This window comes from Mugil cephalus, chromosome 17 (assembly GCF_022458985.1).
Source record: "Mugil cephalus isolate CIBA_MC_2020 chromosome 17, CIBA_Mcephalus_1.1, whole genome shotgun sequence".
NCBI classification, from domain to species: Eukaryota; Metazoa; Chordata; class Actinopteri; order Mugiliformes; family Mugilidae; genus Mugil; species Mugil cephalus.
Window position 1 is genome coordinate 18,117,833 of NC_061786.1, and position 15,173 is coordinate 18,133,005.

Here is a 15,173-nt window from a genome sequence, read left to right on the forward strand (position 1 = left end):
CAATTGTCAAATAAACGCGGCAATAAATCAAAAACATTAACTAATAAAGGCTTTAAGGGTGTCACTTCACTAATGTCTGGGGAATTAGATGCATGAACTTAAGTTGTATAAAATAAAAACGGAAATGTTTGCTAGAGTCCTTTGTAAAATTAGGAGAAAACTACTACTACTATTACTACTACCGGGGCAATTCTAGGGTCAGGGCTTTAGGGGAGTTTTAATGTCAAACTATTGTGTCATAAGGCTGTCATTTGATTAAAAGGTAAAGAAAAGCGACTGCATTTATACGAGATGATGACGTAGGAACAAAAAGTGCAACTCTTATTTTTAGGGCTGCTGGGACAATCCGTGGCCGATTTAAGAAACCGACTGGTTGACTTTTTGCCAGGCCCAAATAAGGAACCTGCTGAAATAAAAATGCTCATTAAAACAGTTTAACATGTCAGTCAGTTATCATGCACGAACCATTGTTGATAAAGGTTCAGTGGAGGAAACCTGGCCAGAGACAGAACTGATCGCCCTCCAAAGCTTTTTGGGATCATTTAAGTTTTTTTTCTTTTTTTTTTTTTTTCTTCTGAAAGGTAGTTACTAAATCTGAGCCAGTCAGCATCTGTTTCACTTTGTCTTGCTCTGGCCCATGCAATATTTCTGTCTCTAAGCAGACTACCCAGCTCAGAAGGAAACCAGGGATTGTTGTGACCTTTGACAGGCAATTTGTGAAAAGGAGCATGTCTGTTCAGAGTGTTTTGGAAACTGTCGTAAAAAGAATTTCCAGGCCAGTTCCACTTCACCGGTAATGCATAGTCCGTTTCAATCAAAAAAAGATAAAAATCATGAAATAAATAAATTACTACTACTATTACTACTACTACTACTACTACGACTACCAGCAGCAAGTTCCGCCCAGTCGTCAATCGACTGTGTTTAGGACCCGGGAAAGCCAAATCGTCTGCAGGCCCCTGCAGTGAAAGCGGAGCATCTGGAAGACAGCTAGCCGGCTGGGGAGGTGGAGGACGGGGAGAGAAGAGGAAGGAGGCTCCGGGAGCAAGCGAGACAAAAAGGGTCAGGCCTGGGACTTGGGAAAATTGGGTAACGAACACACAGCGATTCGCGCATTTAAATCCGTGTAACCCGGCACTAGTAGCGGCACAGGAAGAGCAACCTTTATCTGAACAAAAAAAAAAAAAAAAAAAAAAAAAAAAAGCGTGAACAGCTCTCTGAGAGCGGAAGGCGCTCGATGGAAATGGGAAATAGCGATTTAGGGTTTGCCTTTTGCAGATGTGCAGATCGGACATCGACGCGTGAACTTGACTTGAATTTACGGCACGGAACAAGCATCGCGGCTCCTTAAAACACTGGCCTCATTAAAAGAATTTATCCTTCAGTGGCCGTGGCCTGTAAAAGAGCCAATCCCCTGGGTCACACTGCAGACTTCCCCCTGCTGCAAAAGATCTGAAACTTTGCAATTTTAACGCATAGATAGTTGAATAATAAACGCACGTCAGCCGATTGCAATAATGTGTGGCCCGGCTGTGAGCCGATAATGCACTGAATTGCGGTGACACCGAGCCCGTGTGGCCCTATAATAAATTATTTTTCACGTTCTGGTTGTTGCATGCAATTATTTGTTAAGGAGCAAGGACTTCATTCCGGCAGCGTGTTAGATGGCTCAAATAAAACTGTCACCAACCTTTGTTCAATTAAACACATCCTATATAAATATAGGCTTAAGGGTTTTTTTTTCTTCTTCTTCTTCTTCCTCCACACATTTCCACGAGTGCAACAGTGTTGCTCCGCTGTATGCGCAAGTCAAGACTGCTGGAGTAACTTTGACCCACGGAAATGTGTTTTAAAAACGTGTCTTGCAATATAAGTGTGCGGTTTTGTTTTTTTGGAGAATTGTTAAAGGTTACTGTGCGCAGATCAGTCGCCATTTAATGTGCTGCACAACCATCCACATCCATGTGGTGTAAAATAGGCCTGTGGGCTATAGTAGCCATACAGTATCTATAGACGCCTGTGTGGGTCCTATAGCTGCGTATGAGACGGCACTCAAAAAAAAAAAAAAAAAAGACAGAAAGCTGCAAGAGTCAAGCATAAAATGTTTTGCATAAAATGTGCAGGAAATATGCATAAAATGTGTCAGGTTTGCTGCTGCATTATTCAGTTTGCATTAAACTCTTAATGCACGGCTGCTGCACAACACTTGCAGGAAGTGATGGTTGTTCTTCTTGTCTTCCAGGAGAGCAGAGAGAGAAGAGGGATCATCTCTCATTTCTTCATTTCCCCCCCATCCTTTTGAGTTAATTTTCACCTCCCTCATCCACACTACCCACCATCAGACATCACCCATAAGCCTGTAAGACTCTCAGCGATGCCGTCCAACACTGTCACCAACGCCAACACCGCTGCATTCAAAGGCTCAGACTTCGCCGATTCACCTGGAAGCAGAATGGTAAGAAGCACAAGCGTGTAATATTCAATTTTGTCTAAGTTCGGCGCTATGGGACTCTTGTGAGGCTTGTTTGTGAATTCCAAATCAATTACAGTGTTGATCGTCTTTATTACGGTGAGATGCGTAGATTATGTTGGAATTAAAGGGATGTCTTCATGCCAGAACCAATTAAAAGCTTCCTTGATTTTAGGGAGGTCAAGCTGGCCGCTAATCTCCACTATCCAAGGTTTTACTGTGGTCAACGCGGCCGCATTGGTTACGTCTGTTTATTAAAGGAATATTCAGATTTTTTACTGAGGAACCAGGCAGCATGCGAAGTGCCTTGTCACCTTTCATGATGCAGTCAGGCTCGTAATTAGAGTCCCCGCAGCATCACTCCCGTGGCAGCAACAGCGGCATCACCAAGGAGGCTGTTGCAGCTGTTTTATTTGACATTTGCTGTTGTAATGGTGGTGGCTGGTGACGTGGGCGTTGGCTGGTGTAGGTTGAGTAGAAGCCGGAATGGCTCTACACAGCTCTTTTACTGTGGGGGGGGGGATCTGTCCTCTTCCTCTGCGTTCCTATTACACAGTACTGCCCTTAGTCTTGTTGCCTGGCAACAGACATTGCCTTAAATAACCGGCTATCCAGACGGAAATAGAGCACAGATATTGACAATGTAGCGGGGTTCACTCCAGGCAACAACAAATTATATTTCAGGCTTTTTCAGTTTGTTTCTGTCGTTTTTTTTTCTCAGAAATATTAGGGTGAAGCTGTGTGTGAAAATGGCGTGTTATTTTCATTCACTGTGTCTCCGCTCTCCGGGTTTGGCAATTGAGGGAGCGGTGTGTTGCGGGGCTCTTCCCGCAGAGATAGCCAGGCACTGCTGAATTGTGTCATCCATGTAAGTGGTTCCCAAATGAGCCTGCACACCAGGCTGCACTCAAAACGTGCTATTATCTATGCAAATTCTGCCGCCCTGTTAAGGAAAAAAAAAAAAAAAAAAAAAAACGAAGCACCAGGCACTCTATTAGTGATCGCACAATGAACTGGAACCATCTGCAAAACACATTCTCTTGCAAAATGGCCTGATATCTACATTTACAACAACCCTTTAAAGCTCTGCGGATGACCTCTGTTTTTGTCTCTGTGAATGCATCAGTGAATATTCTGTTGTGATTTTCCCAGATTTTAGAAAATTTTTTAAGCAATTATAAATCCTCTGCCCATTAATTACAGCATCAGTTACTCTGATCACATCAATTTCTTCATGTAAATTAGGTTATCCCCCTTGGACACTAATGGTTGATGGATTTATTCCATTTTAGACACAAACACTCTCAGGATGGAACTTGGCCCGACCTTTGAAATCACTGCCCATACTTATTAACGCCCTTGACCTAAATTATATGTAAAAAAGAGTCTATTAAAACACACTCTTTTCTTAGCATTTTTGTGTTTGGATTTGTGTTTCAAAGGTTTCTGGCTGGTGATACACACTCCAATCTAGCGGTATTTGCTCAGCACATAATCTGAATGGTCACAGATTTCAGTGTAACACAAGAATGAACCCCAAAAGCCTTCCTTCTGCCAGACACAAGGACCATGTAGAGTGCGTCATACAATCAGCAAATGTCCAGTTTGTTTAACCATTGGTTGGGCTTCAGTGATCACTAGCCGTGCCCAAGGTCGGAGCCTGAATATAATATACCACCAGGTAATCAGAATCCTAATGGCAGTGCTTTCCTTCGATACGAAAAGGTGAATCATGATAATGGAAGCCAACTCCGACATCGCAACACATGACGCAGTACAAGGCAAACGTGTCTGGCGCGAGCACGGCCTTAGCTACAGTACTGAAGCTTCTTATTTGATCGTATCCTAAAATCTTTCTCAAAACACATTCATTTCAATTTCATGGGTGATGTTTCTTCTTGACCTTGTAAAGAGTAAATTGCTAAATTGTTTAATTTACCCAGATGAGATAAGACGTTAAAGTGCTCAGAAAATAAGAAAACCCGAACCAGTCCATGCAAACACACACACACACTCACTCTCACCCCTGCTGAAAATCTAACAGACCATCAGTCCTCAGGACAATCACACACTCACAACATTTCATAGACTGGAACTGCACTAAGCTGCACTTACAGTGTTTACATTTTCTTGTACGTATTTTTTAATTTCTTTTTTTACTGAAGGGTGTTTTTTCTATTCCGTAACTGTTATTTAAATGTTCGTGCCTATAAGCCGGGGTCTATGCATAATTTCGTTATGTTCTCATAATGACAACAAAGACTCTTGAATCTTGAAACTCCTACTTTCTGATGAAGATCTTTTGATCAATTCAAGGTTCAATATAATAAACCTGGATCCTCAGATTAAAGATGGGCTTTGGACACCAGGGTTTTGATGCAATCTTTAAGCCCTAATTGCTCATTTTAAAATGTTTTTAAGCAGGATGACGGTTTTATTGCATGAGTAGACAGTAATTTACGTCCCGTTAGAGAAGTCAAAGACATCTCTCTCTCAGTTTTCTTCTGTAATTTCAGATTGGATGGTCTTGCTGTACGTAACTCCACCCATACCCATTATTTAAAGTCACGTAGACATTACGGTAATCTTTTCTCATGTTACACTATAGCATACTGCCTAAGCTTAAAATAAATGTACTTAACAACACATCAGCAAAGGGACATGTCTGTGGAATGCCTTACGGTGCAGAGAGCCCATTTATCTTCCAGGGAATCTCACACTCAATACTGAAGGAATTTAATAAGGACCTAGCTCCATACCCCCACCTCCCCATCTGCAGCTGTCAGGAACGGCCTTGCAATCTCATTTGCATTCAAACCTGGTGCTGGTGGTCCCATTCAGTCAATATTGAAACTCAAAGCATCTACATTAGGATCATCTTTTCTCCCATCAACCCCAGGGGTACTTGGTGGTGTCGGACATGGGGCTTTGTTCATGGGGGTAGACAGTTTTATTAATCAAAGGGAAATTGCAGCAGGAGAAAGTGGGGGCCGGTCAACGTCTTTGTGACGGTGTCAAGGGGGGATTGTCTGTGGAAGGTCAGCCCTGCGTCCGCAGAGCATTCACTTCAGCCTAATTCAAAGGAACGTGTCATTCAATTTCTATCTGTCTCATTGTCCACTCAACCAAAGACACTCAAGGACCCGCTGCAGTCTTCCCAAATGTTCAAGTGTTTCACTGAGGTGCAGTTTTGTGTGTGTCGTGCAGATCTAGTATCACTCCTGCTGCATCTTTGGTTGAGGTGAAACTGCCGGTTACCTTGCTACACGCACATCTTCGGTGGCCTTGAAAGATGCAGCGTCACGCGCATATCATTTAAAGTTAACTTTCCGAAGCTAAGGACATGGTAACTCCAATTATTGCTTGACACTGTGTCCAAATTATGGTGTGCTCTTTCTGTTCACAGGATGAGAGCACAATACTAGACATGGATCTGATGCCAGAGGAGAAGCTGACTAAAAGTACTGCCTCTTGTAAGGTTGGCAAGCCTGGAAGGAAGCGCAAGCAGTTTCCAGTGAGTCATCAGAACATTTTCATGCTTATTTTCTAGTGATTGCCTATGCTTTTGGTGGGTGGCTTGACGTCAGGCAGTTCTCCAGAGAAGCATTAAAAGGAACCTGTGAAATTGCGTATTTGCTTTATTTAATAAGTCTGTTAAGCTTTTGTAAAATAGCCCCTAAATTAAACACAGCGTGTCAAAACACTTTACGAAACTTTCCAAGATCTAGTCTGAATGTTTAAATCCAGATGTTTTTTTGATCTACCTTCATCATGTGCCTTGGAAGTTTAATGGTCTCAGTCCGCACCACATCAGCGACGATGTCCAGCATTCAATTTGTCTGCCCTATCATTATTTCCTGCCCGCCTTTCCTTCAATAAAAGTTAATTGAAATACAAAAAATAATCCGAGAGGACACATTCAAACTGCAAGATGTCCTACCACGTCTAACGACAGCTATTCCGAATTACACAACAGCCCGCAACAACTGAAGCCGGATGAAAATCATCTGCCACAAAGAAGGGCACAATAAAACCAATTATGTCATTATAGGGATGCATTTTCAGACAGGCAGTCTCCCCCAGTTCGAATGCATAAAAAAAAGATGTTGGAGATCATCAGAACCAATGGCTTACCGTCACTGGGGGCTATTCCACTCAGCAGTTGGCTGGGTGTATAAGCACCATGTTTAGATCTTTACCGAACTGTCACCGAACAACAAGTGGTGGCTAAAGCTGACTGTGGGGTCACCTCATTCAAATGGGAGGAATTGGAAGAGCCAGGACTAACTAAGAAGCTTGGAAGAGCTAGAGAGCGCTGTGCAGAATCAGTTAGTGTACAGTTGTTACCAGTGCCAAGTCAACGGTGTGGGACATGTGGGACAAAAAGAGACCAGGGCCACAGATGCTCACCCAACAGCCCAACACCGGCCAACTGCTGATTGTTGGCCTGGTGGCCACGGCCTTAACCATAATGCTAGACTTGGTGAAACATTTTAGGAATTTAGGAAATATTGAATATCTGGCAGCAGATGGCACCTATCTGTGGCCTTCTAGCGGACACAAATACATATTTAATCTGTAAGACAGTACATGCACGACTTTGTGCTCATGAATAAACTTCACACACTCTCCACCCTGTTTCTCAGATATACACAGACACTACTGTAACACAATTTGTAATCTGTCTGCGATATCTTCTGTAGTTAAAAGCCCTGTTTTAATAATGACTCTTGAGATGTTATGATTTGCATAAACCTCTCCTAAAATTAATTAATTCTCACGGTGTGATCCAACAAACCAAAAAGGGAAAACAGAAGAAAAATATTTACGGGTAATACACGGCCACGGGGGATACGCCGGAGGGTATGGGTCTGTGTATTTAAAGGCGCTGTGGGGTAGTATCAATAACTGATAAAGAAAAGCTGTACTCAGAATTAGGGCGTCATAGGGACTGTTTTCACAGCTGCGGGAGATCGACTGCGTGCAGCAGACGTTCTGGTCACATTAGGTGTTTCACTGTTGTTGTTGTTGTTATTCTTGTGAGAGTGAAACTGTCACTCAGGCATTAGCCATGGTAAAGAGGTGTCAAAAGATATTTCTGGTGCGAATTATCAAATATATAGTAAAAACAGAAGGTAAATGTTGTTTTACCTGAAAGGACAAAGACATTGGGGACAAGGTAATGTTCTCATTTCACAGATTGGTGAGAAATTGCTCCAAAAAGGCAAAACAAAGTATTGTATGACCTATGTCCTAGGCTCTAATGGTCAAGGCTTTCAGTCTGAAGGAGCACACAAAATGCATGGTGATACACAACGCTAAATCCCCAATGTAGTGTAAATGTAGTGGCTGCATGTGTAGGTTGTCTTTCTTAGCACTAAGATTGAGTACATGGTATTTAGCGCATTCTGATAAATTACTAAAAACATGATCAAGAGAATTTCATTTCTTTTACATGTGGAAAATATGAAACCACAACCTGTTAGCTTAGCAATGTATCATTTATACGCTTTAGCTTTGGTATGGATTATGATTGTAGGATGATTTTGGTCAGATTAGGTCTTGTGGAAGTGGTATTCATCTACTGTAATTCTTGGCAATGTCTGAACAGTGCTTTCTACCCCGACTGCACTATTTTCAGCTAATCAGGTGATTATTTTATTAATGGACTGACAAATCATTTGGGTTATAAAACATTAGACAATACTGAATAAAGCCTTCACACTCCAACCTAGCAGTTCGTATTAAAAGTTTTCCGTAACACAAATAAAAGCAGAAGAATGTACGCAATCTGGTCAAGTTTTGACATTTACTGGTTCCAATAAAGAGCCAGAGCCAAAACATGTGTCGATTTAATAAAGTTTGTTGCTTGGGATTTTTGCCATCTAATATTTCGTTCCCTTGTCCTCGCTCCTTGGAAGTTGTTAAAGTTACACCAGATATCCAAATCCACTTAATGTGCTTTAGCTTGAACAATAACCGAAACAATCAATTATCAAAATAGCAAAATGTAATCCTGATATGATATGATGCTATATCTAATATTTACTAAAGCAACCTGTCCATAGTCTCACAAAAAGGTCTGTATTTTACACAAACTCTATAAATTGTAGTGGTCTGTAATACCTATTATTCACTGCTGAATGTGATAATGTGGTGTTGTGTTTGAGCGAAATGCTGCGGCAGTGAATTAGATTAGGTAGTTTTGTCTGTGTCTGAGCTGCCTGATTTATCAGCTGTGACTTCTGACCTCTGGCAAGGACCACATGTAGTTCACTGGGTCACTAATCTGTTGCGTAATTCTCTCAGTGACTGTTGTGTGCGCTGCGAGTGTGTTTGTGTGCCTCTGCATCCGTTAAGACTGTTTGTTATGTGTAGTTATGAAGTGAGTCAGAATATTAATAGTGACTGAGAAGCAGCTTCGTTGTTTTCATTCGTCGTGTCAAACAGATTTACTGGAGAGCTGTTCTTTGCATGAGTGCAATTGTTCGGTTTACAGTTAATTTTCTCCTCAGCTACTACAGCGATGGAGTCATTTAGAGTTTTGCGGCCAATGAAAAAGGCATTACAGCCAGCTTTGGCTTGGTGTAGCTTTGTTTTATGATACGGTATAACTTTCACTGAGGTTTATTTTTGCACGTCTGTACCACATAATTGCGCTCGCATCCGTTACACATTTTTCTAGGTCTTTGGGTCACATTAAACACAAGGTTTACATTGAGTTTCCTATTCAATCTGCAAAAATCAGATTGCAGATTAGATGTAGTTTCTAGCAGCCAGATACCTCCTGAGGCGATGTGTTGATGGCCTTAAATGCAAACTGCTGTACCTCGATCTACGGATGAAAGCCTCAGCGCTGCTCTCATCAGTGCTGACAGTCAGATCTCACAAGACATGCTCTACTTTCTGCTCCTGGTGACCTTATAATGGGATTGTCTGAGAAAGTCTTTTTATGCCTATTTTTAGTCAGCAGCAGAGACTTTATTACATTTCTTCAAACACTTGAGAGTTGAAACAAATCCTATCTAGGTCTTCTAAGATTGTTTTTTAGGTGCAAGATCTCCGTGTCTAGCACTAGAAAGCTTAATTTTAGCTTCAGAAGGGTCAGCTATCTTCTGAATTTACTCCTCTGTGCAGAATGAAAATTGTTCAACTGGGCGTTCCAAACTGGACGAGAGAGAAAATCTTCTCGGTTGTCAAAGAGCCGACATTCTCGACATATTTCTGTGCTGGTGTAATGATGAATGCGAGACTACAGGAAGCTCACTAGTGTACCTGATAAACTGTAATGTAATCCCTTCCTCACTTGCAAGTTAATGACTGTACGGCAGATTTACAGGCAAAGCTTTGAAGTTTACAACTCTAGGTTAATAGAGCTGTATGCAGAATCCCATAACTCACGGACCGATAAGTTAAGAGTTCAGCTACACGTTTGATTCTGTCTTGATAGAGCCGAGGAGGCTTAACACGTGAAATTAAGTTTGTGCGATGCATTTTTTTCATTCTTGGAAACACCCCCCTGTAGCCAACAATGACGAGGAGTGATTATCCCTCTCACCCCCTCTACAAAACACTGGACAAAGCTGAAGAGCAGCTTCAGCAACAGACTCATTCAACCGCGCTGCTCTAAGGAACGATACTAGATGTCACTTTTGCACTTCAAGTATATCTTACATAATCAAGTACTTATTTGCATATATTATACATGTTTACATATTACATATTGCAATTATGTATGGCCACCTTGCACATGATATACCGATGCTGCTGCCATTATTAGTACATACTTTTATTACCATCATATACTCTATTATATATTATATTATATACTATACTACTACTATATACTGTTTATTTACAATAACACTACCATCATATCATCAGGACTACTGCCATCATCCTGCCATCTATCTATCCTCACTCAGATAACGCCAACTGTTTTATTGCTGCTCACGCAAATGACCTTTTCTCAAGCGCACTGGATGGTTTGTTGTACATTCTGAAAGGTTGTACACCAGCCAGCTACAGTATATCCAGTGATATGTCATAAACGCTGGCAGGCACATCAAACTGTAACATACTGCTACAACAATAACAACCTCTGAGGCTGATAGATTGCCAGGATCTTAACGTTTCAACCTCCTCTTCCCCGCCCGCAGGTCGAAAGCTTTGCCTCTATCAATGACAGCATGAGTATGGTCAACAGCTTCGCCGGAGTGGGTAGGCCGTCCATGGCACAGGTCCACAATGGAGACATGGGCGGACACAGGGACAGGATGTCCGATGCCTGCTTCCCCAAACAGGAGAAGAGGGAAGTGGAGAACGGGATCCCGAGAGACCCTTCCTCCTTCCGGGCAGAAGGCAGCTCCCAGGGTCGGAGCTTGAGTCCTTCCCAGGAGAATGGATTCCTGCCCAGCCGGGACGAGCAGGACTCGGAGAAAGAGAAGGACGACGGGCTGATGACGCCGCGCAAGAAACGAGGCAGACGGAAACTGGAGCGCCCGACCAAATGTGAGTTGTTGGCTTCTGGTTCTTTAGTCTTGCTATCTTTTGATCAGCTCCGCTCTGAGCCAGCAGGATAAATCATGTGCATGTGACGAGTACAAGATTTTGAATAATGAACTGTAAATGGATGTCAGACTGAGTGGGTATGTGCAGCTCCACACACAGAGCATGGAACAGACGCTGCCAGGATTAGTAACACTGAGGCCAAAAGTGTCGCATTCATGCAGCTGCACAGTTCAGTGAAGAAAAAAGCACTATAAATATTAGGTCTGCAGAGCAAATCAGAAATGATTGTTGTGTTTGTACTGTTGAACTCTATACTATACAAATTACACAGAATACCATGCGTGCTATCTCACTTCCTCTGAACGTCTCAGTGTGGTCTACTCAGTGCTTTCAATTTGCACAACCACTTGGTATTTAAATAACCCTCACTGTACGCTGAGGACAAAAGTGGAACTCGAGTGAAAAGGAGATTGACCAAATAGATCACTTTGGATCTACTCAAATCGAAATTCATTAATGTTTAAGTTAATCACAAAGTATGATTTAAATAGAATCCGTCAGTCAGCTCTTCCAGCTTCTCAAGTGTGAATATTTGCTGCTTTTCTTTGTTTTTAGACTTTTGGTTCTACATTCAAAGAAACCTAAATATGCGACCATGATCTACTTAGTGGCTAATTCGAGGTCCTACAGAGTCCAACAGTAGGGATTAAAGAATTAATTTTGTTTGAAATAAGAATAGATTTTTTTCTTCCTCCAAATACTCTGCTGGCAATTTATGTATCATTAGTCAGTGCACATTGGACGGAGAGATAACAGGAAATGAAGATTGAGAAAGAGGCAATGCATGATGCAACAAAGGGTCCCCAAAGGACATGATCTGGAGAATGTTGTGGTTTTGCGTTAGTTGTCAAAGTGCAACAAGGTATAAAATGTTTGTTTTTTTTTCCTCACGTGATTGTTAAAAAACAACTCATTCAATCATAATTCGTTTAAATAGCGCACCTCACGTGTGCATCTTAAATCCAAACTGTGCACGTTCTTATATGAGGTAGTTTCACGTGTGGATAGAATTTGGGTTCCCTTCAAGTGAAGCTGCAGCAGCCACAGTGCAGTGGATTACATTAGCATATAGAGATGACATAAATCAGGGGGGTAGTGTTGTGAGAAAGTGGTGCTGACAGGTAGTTTTTAGGCCAAGGTGGAGATTAACCATATCACTTAGCTCCCCCACTCTTCTCTTCCCCCACACGCATACCACACACTCGTGCATTTCAGTCTCTCTTTGAGCCACGCGCCTCTCTTGCCCCTCTCTCGGACACAGAGACACCAGCTATGACCTTGGTGTGGTAAATAAATCGAGGGGAGGAGCGACTCGTCTCCTGGCAACGGCCCCCTGCAGGGAGCTGACAAGTCTCTGTTGTGGCCGCCACCCCGTCGGGGGCAGTGCCAGGTGGATGGCCCCGTGCCCAGAAAGTCTTTACAAACTGAGTCTGCACTGTGCATTCACCTGATCTGTGCCTCTAGGATTTGTTACTTAACTTTCAAGTAAAAAAGCCGGGATAGTAGTAGGTGTAGTGGGTGTGCTGGAGGCCAGTTTCACTATCGCAGGGAGCTTTTAGCTTGGTTTATTCCCCACACGGAGCTGTTGTAAGTATTAATACTCGAGCTCTGGTGTGTGGGCATTGTTGTGGCGCTAAAACCATAGTCAGCAGATGCGTTCAATGGCGTTACGCAACACTGCAACGCAAAGAAAAGAAACAAGGCGTACGAGTAGATGGCGTGTAGGACGCGGAAGGAGAGAGAATGTTCTGCGCTTGTCCGGCTGGTGAGAGACGCGGACAAGAAATGAACTTCCTGTCAATCACAGTTGTTGCGTCGCAACAACGCTAGTTCTATTTCTGGGGTGGTGCACATCAAGTTACAGTGAACGCATCGCTGTGTTAACAGAAAGACGCCGTAACTATGCCATCTGTTCAGATTCAGGTTCTTTATTCTGTATCGCGTCTGCTCACTGTGACCTCCGCCTTCCTTACTAAAACATTAAAACAGGTACACCTCATTACTGGTGGGTTATTACAGCATTACTACTTTAATACTGCTGGTTGCAGCTTCACTCAATAAGAAGATGCAAACAGTTTGACAGTTGGGCTGAAACTCCTGCTGCACACAACACACTAACAACAAAAACAACAAAGCATCACTCTCACGCTTCGGCTGCCATGACTGACTGGCTTCACAGCATCTGAGCTGACCACACGTTTCCCGACACTGTCGAATGTAATGCAGCAAAACCTAAAAAAAGTTGCTTTTATTTTTATCGAACACAACTTAAGTTTCTAAACAGCGTGGCACTTGTAGCATAAGGGTAACTATCATCAGTTTGTTAGAAAGAGGAACTAAGTAAGTAGTGGGGGGGTGGGGTGGGGGGTGGGAGGGGGGGACACTGTTAGCCACAAAGTCAGAGAAACAACTTCCACATACAGATATGTTCGGGTCGGAGGTTTGCATGCACTCTGCAAGTCCTCAAAAGAGTGCAGCAGATGTTAGCGACACGCCTGCGAACGGGCAAGTACCTTAAGTCTGACAATATTTCAGAATGAATAGTTAATTTGCATACTTGTACAAATGTGCTATTTGGCATCCGTTTGCTGGTAATATCGTTGGCACACTGACACAGCAGCCATTCAATTAGCACATCAAATAATTCACTGAAACCAACAGGCACACAGTAAAGAGCGCACAAACGAGAGGGGAGGTGTCCAATGCTGACATAGTGTGGGTCTTAAAAACAGGCCCACACATTTTTAATTAAGAGTACATTAGCAAAATGTTGTCACAGCGCTGCCAAGAGTTTAACTGCTGAGTGATCCTTTGGTAGTGCGAAAACACCACATATTATTGCACCTGCATGATGTGCAGATTTACTTACTGTAAGTGAGCTAATCAGCTGAACTGGAACTGGGATTGAAAGACACGGAGACGAATACAAGGAGACGCTAATGCTGTAACTGAACACATTCGTGGAGAGTGTTGGTATATTCATCTCAGAGAGGAGAGACAACGGTTGGGGGGCGGTGCGGTGGATCGATAGTCAGCTAAACAGGGTTTCTGTTATCCATCTGGAGGGCACAGGAAGGATTTGAGCTCCGGCTGGAGTGGAACCGAGCTCCAGCAATACTAGAGCTGGAACGCGCTCAAACTGGCAAGGTATACTCTCCACGGGCAACATTAGCCAGCTCCCCTCGCAAACCCAGTGACCTTGGCAGTCTGCATGCCTCACCGATTTGTTATATAGTTACTTATTCCCGATGAGTACAAGGAGACCAGGAGAGAGGGGTGGAGGGAAGAAAGGGCGAGGGGTGGGGGCGCGGCGCAGCGGGCTCAGCTCACACATGGAACTAACTTGAAGAGGCTGCTAAGAGAGCGCACTATTGTTTGGACAGGTCTGTAGAGTACTTCACTGACAAACCAGTTTTGGCTGCGCCGAAGACATGCCATCAAAAAGTTGTCTTTAGCCTCTCAGGGCTCAAGTGTTATGATAGTGTTTGGGCTTCGACTCAGCAGATAGCCATGTTTACTCAGGCTGTGCCACCATGCTAATTCAGGGCACAGCTGCCTGGATGATGTGTGTGTACTCGGCGGGTGTCATATCACTGAGCCCGGGCTCTTTTAGAAACACTTGCTTTCATTCAAATTAAACATTGTGATAGTAATACCAGAGGTGTCGATTTGAGCCTCTGTGATTAAGCTGATTTTGGCTTTCTTATCTGTTTTTCTGCTGCTGCGGTGGGGGGAAACTTTTCATGAATCATGAATCCTGACTGCTGCCCTGGTGTTTCAGTTGGTTGGTATCCATGCTCCCTGGCTAACCCCCTCACTGCACTGTCGAACACAGGCAAACAATGCCGCTAAAGAATGAATAACATGCCTTTGTTGTTGTGGACCCCCACATCTTAAATCATGGCCAAGTTAATGGGAAATCCCAAGTGGAGCTTTTACTGTGTTTGAGATATTTTTATTAGACTGCGGTTTCTTTGCACATTTGCACCAGATATTTTCTGTTCTGTTTTTGACAATCTTCTCCCTGCTGATGCCGCTGCATCTCTCACTTTTGGTTTGTAATTTCATATGTACCGCATTTTCTTTCCTCTGTCATTCCAAGAGAAGGGCTGAAAGATGTCGAGACTTCTGA

The 15,173-nt window shown here is 43.0% G+C and overlaps 1 protein-coding gene across 3 annotated transcripts in view; it reads left to right on the forward strand.

Annotated features, from left to right (window-relative positions):
- The first annotated feature begins 933 nt into the window (after positions 1 to 933).
- Positions 934 to 15,173, forward strand: part of dnmt3ab (DNA (cytosine-5-)-methyltransferase 3 alpha b) — a 36,480-nt gene continuing 22,240 nt past the window's right edge. For 2 of the 3 annotated variants that reach the window (XM_047610824.1, XM_047610826.1), the window contains exons 1-4: positions 971 to 1,089; positions 2,243 to 2,455; positions 5,877 to 5,984; positions 10,630 to 10,981. In XM_047610824.1, the coding sequence (XP_047466780.1) occupies positions 2,375 to 2,455; positions 5,877 to 5,984; positions 10,630 to 10,981 (541 nt within the window). In that variant the 5' untranslated portion in view covers positions 971 to 1,089; positions 2,243 to 2,374. Of the gene's footprint in view, positions 1,090 to 2,242; positions 2,456 to 5,876; positions 5,985 to 10,629; positions 10,982 to 15,173 lie in introns of all 3 variants that reach the window. The other variant, XM_047610825.1, reaches the window with a different exon arrangement.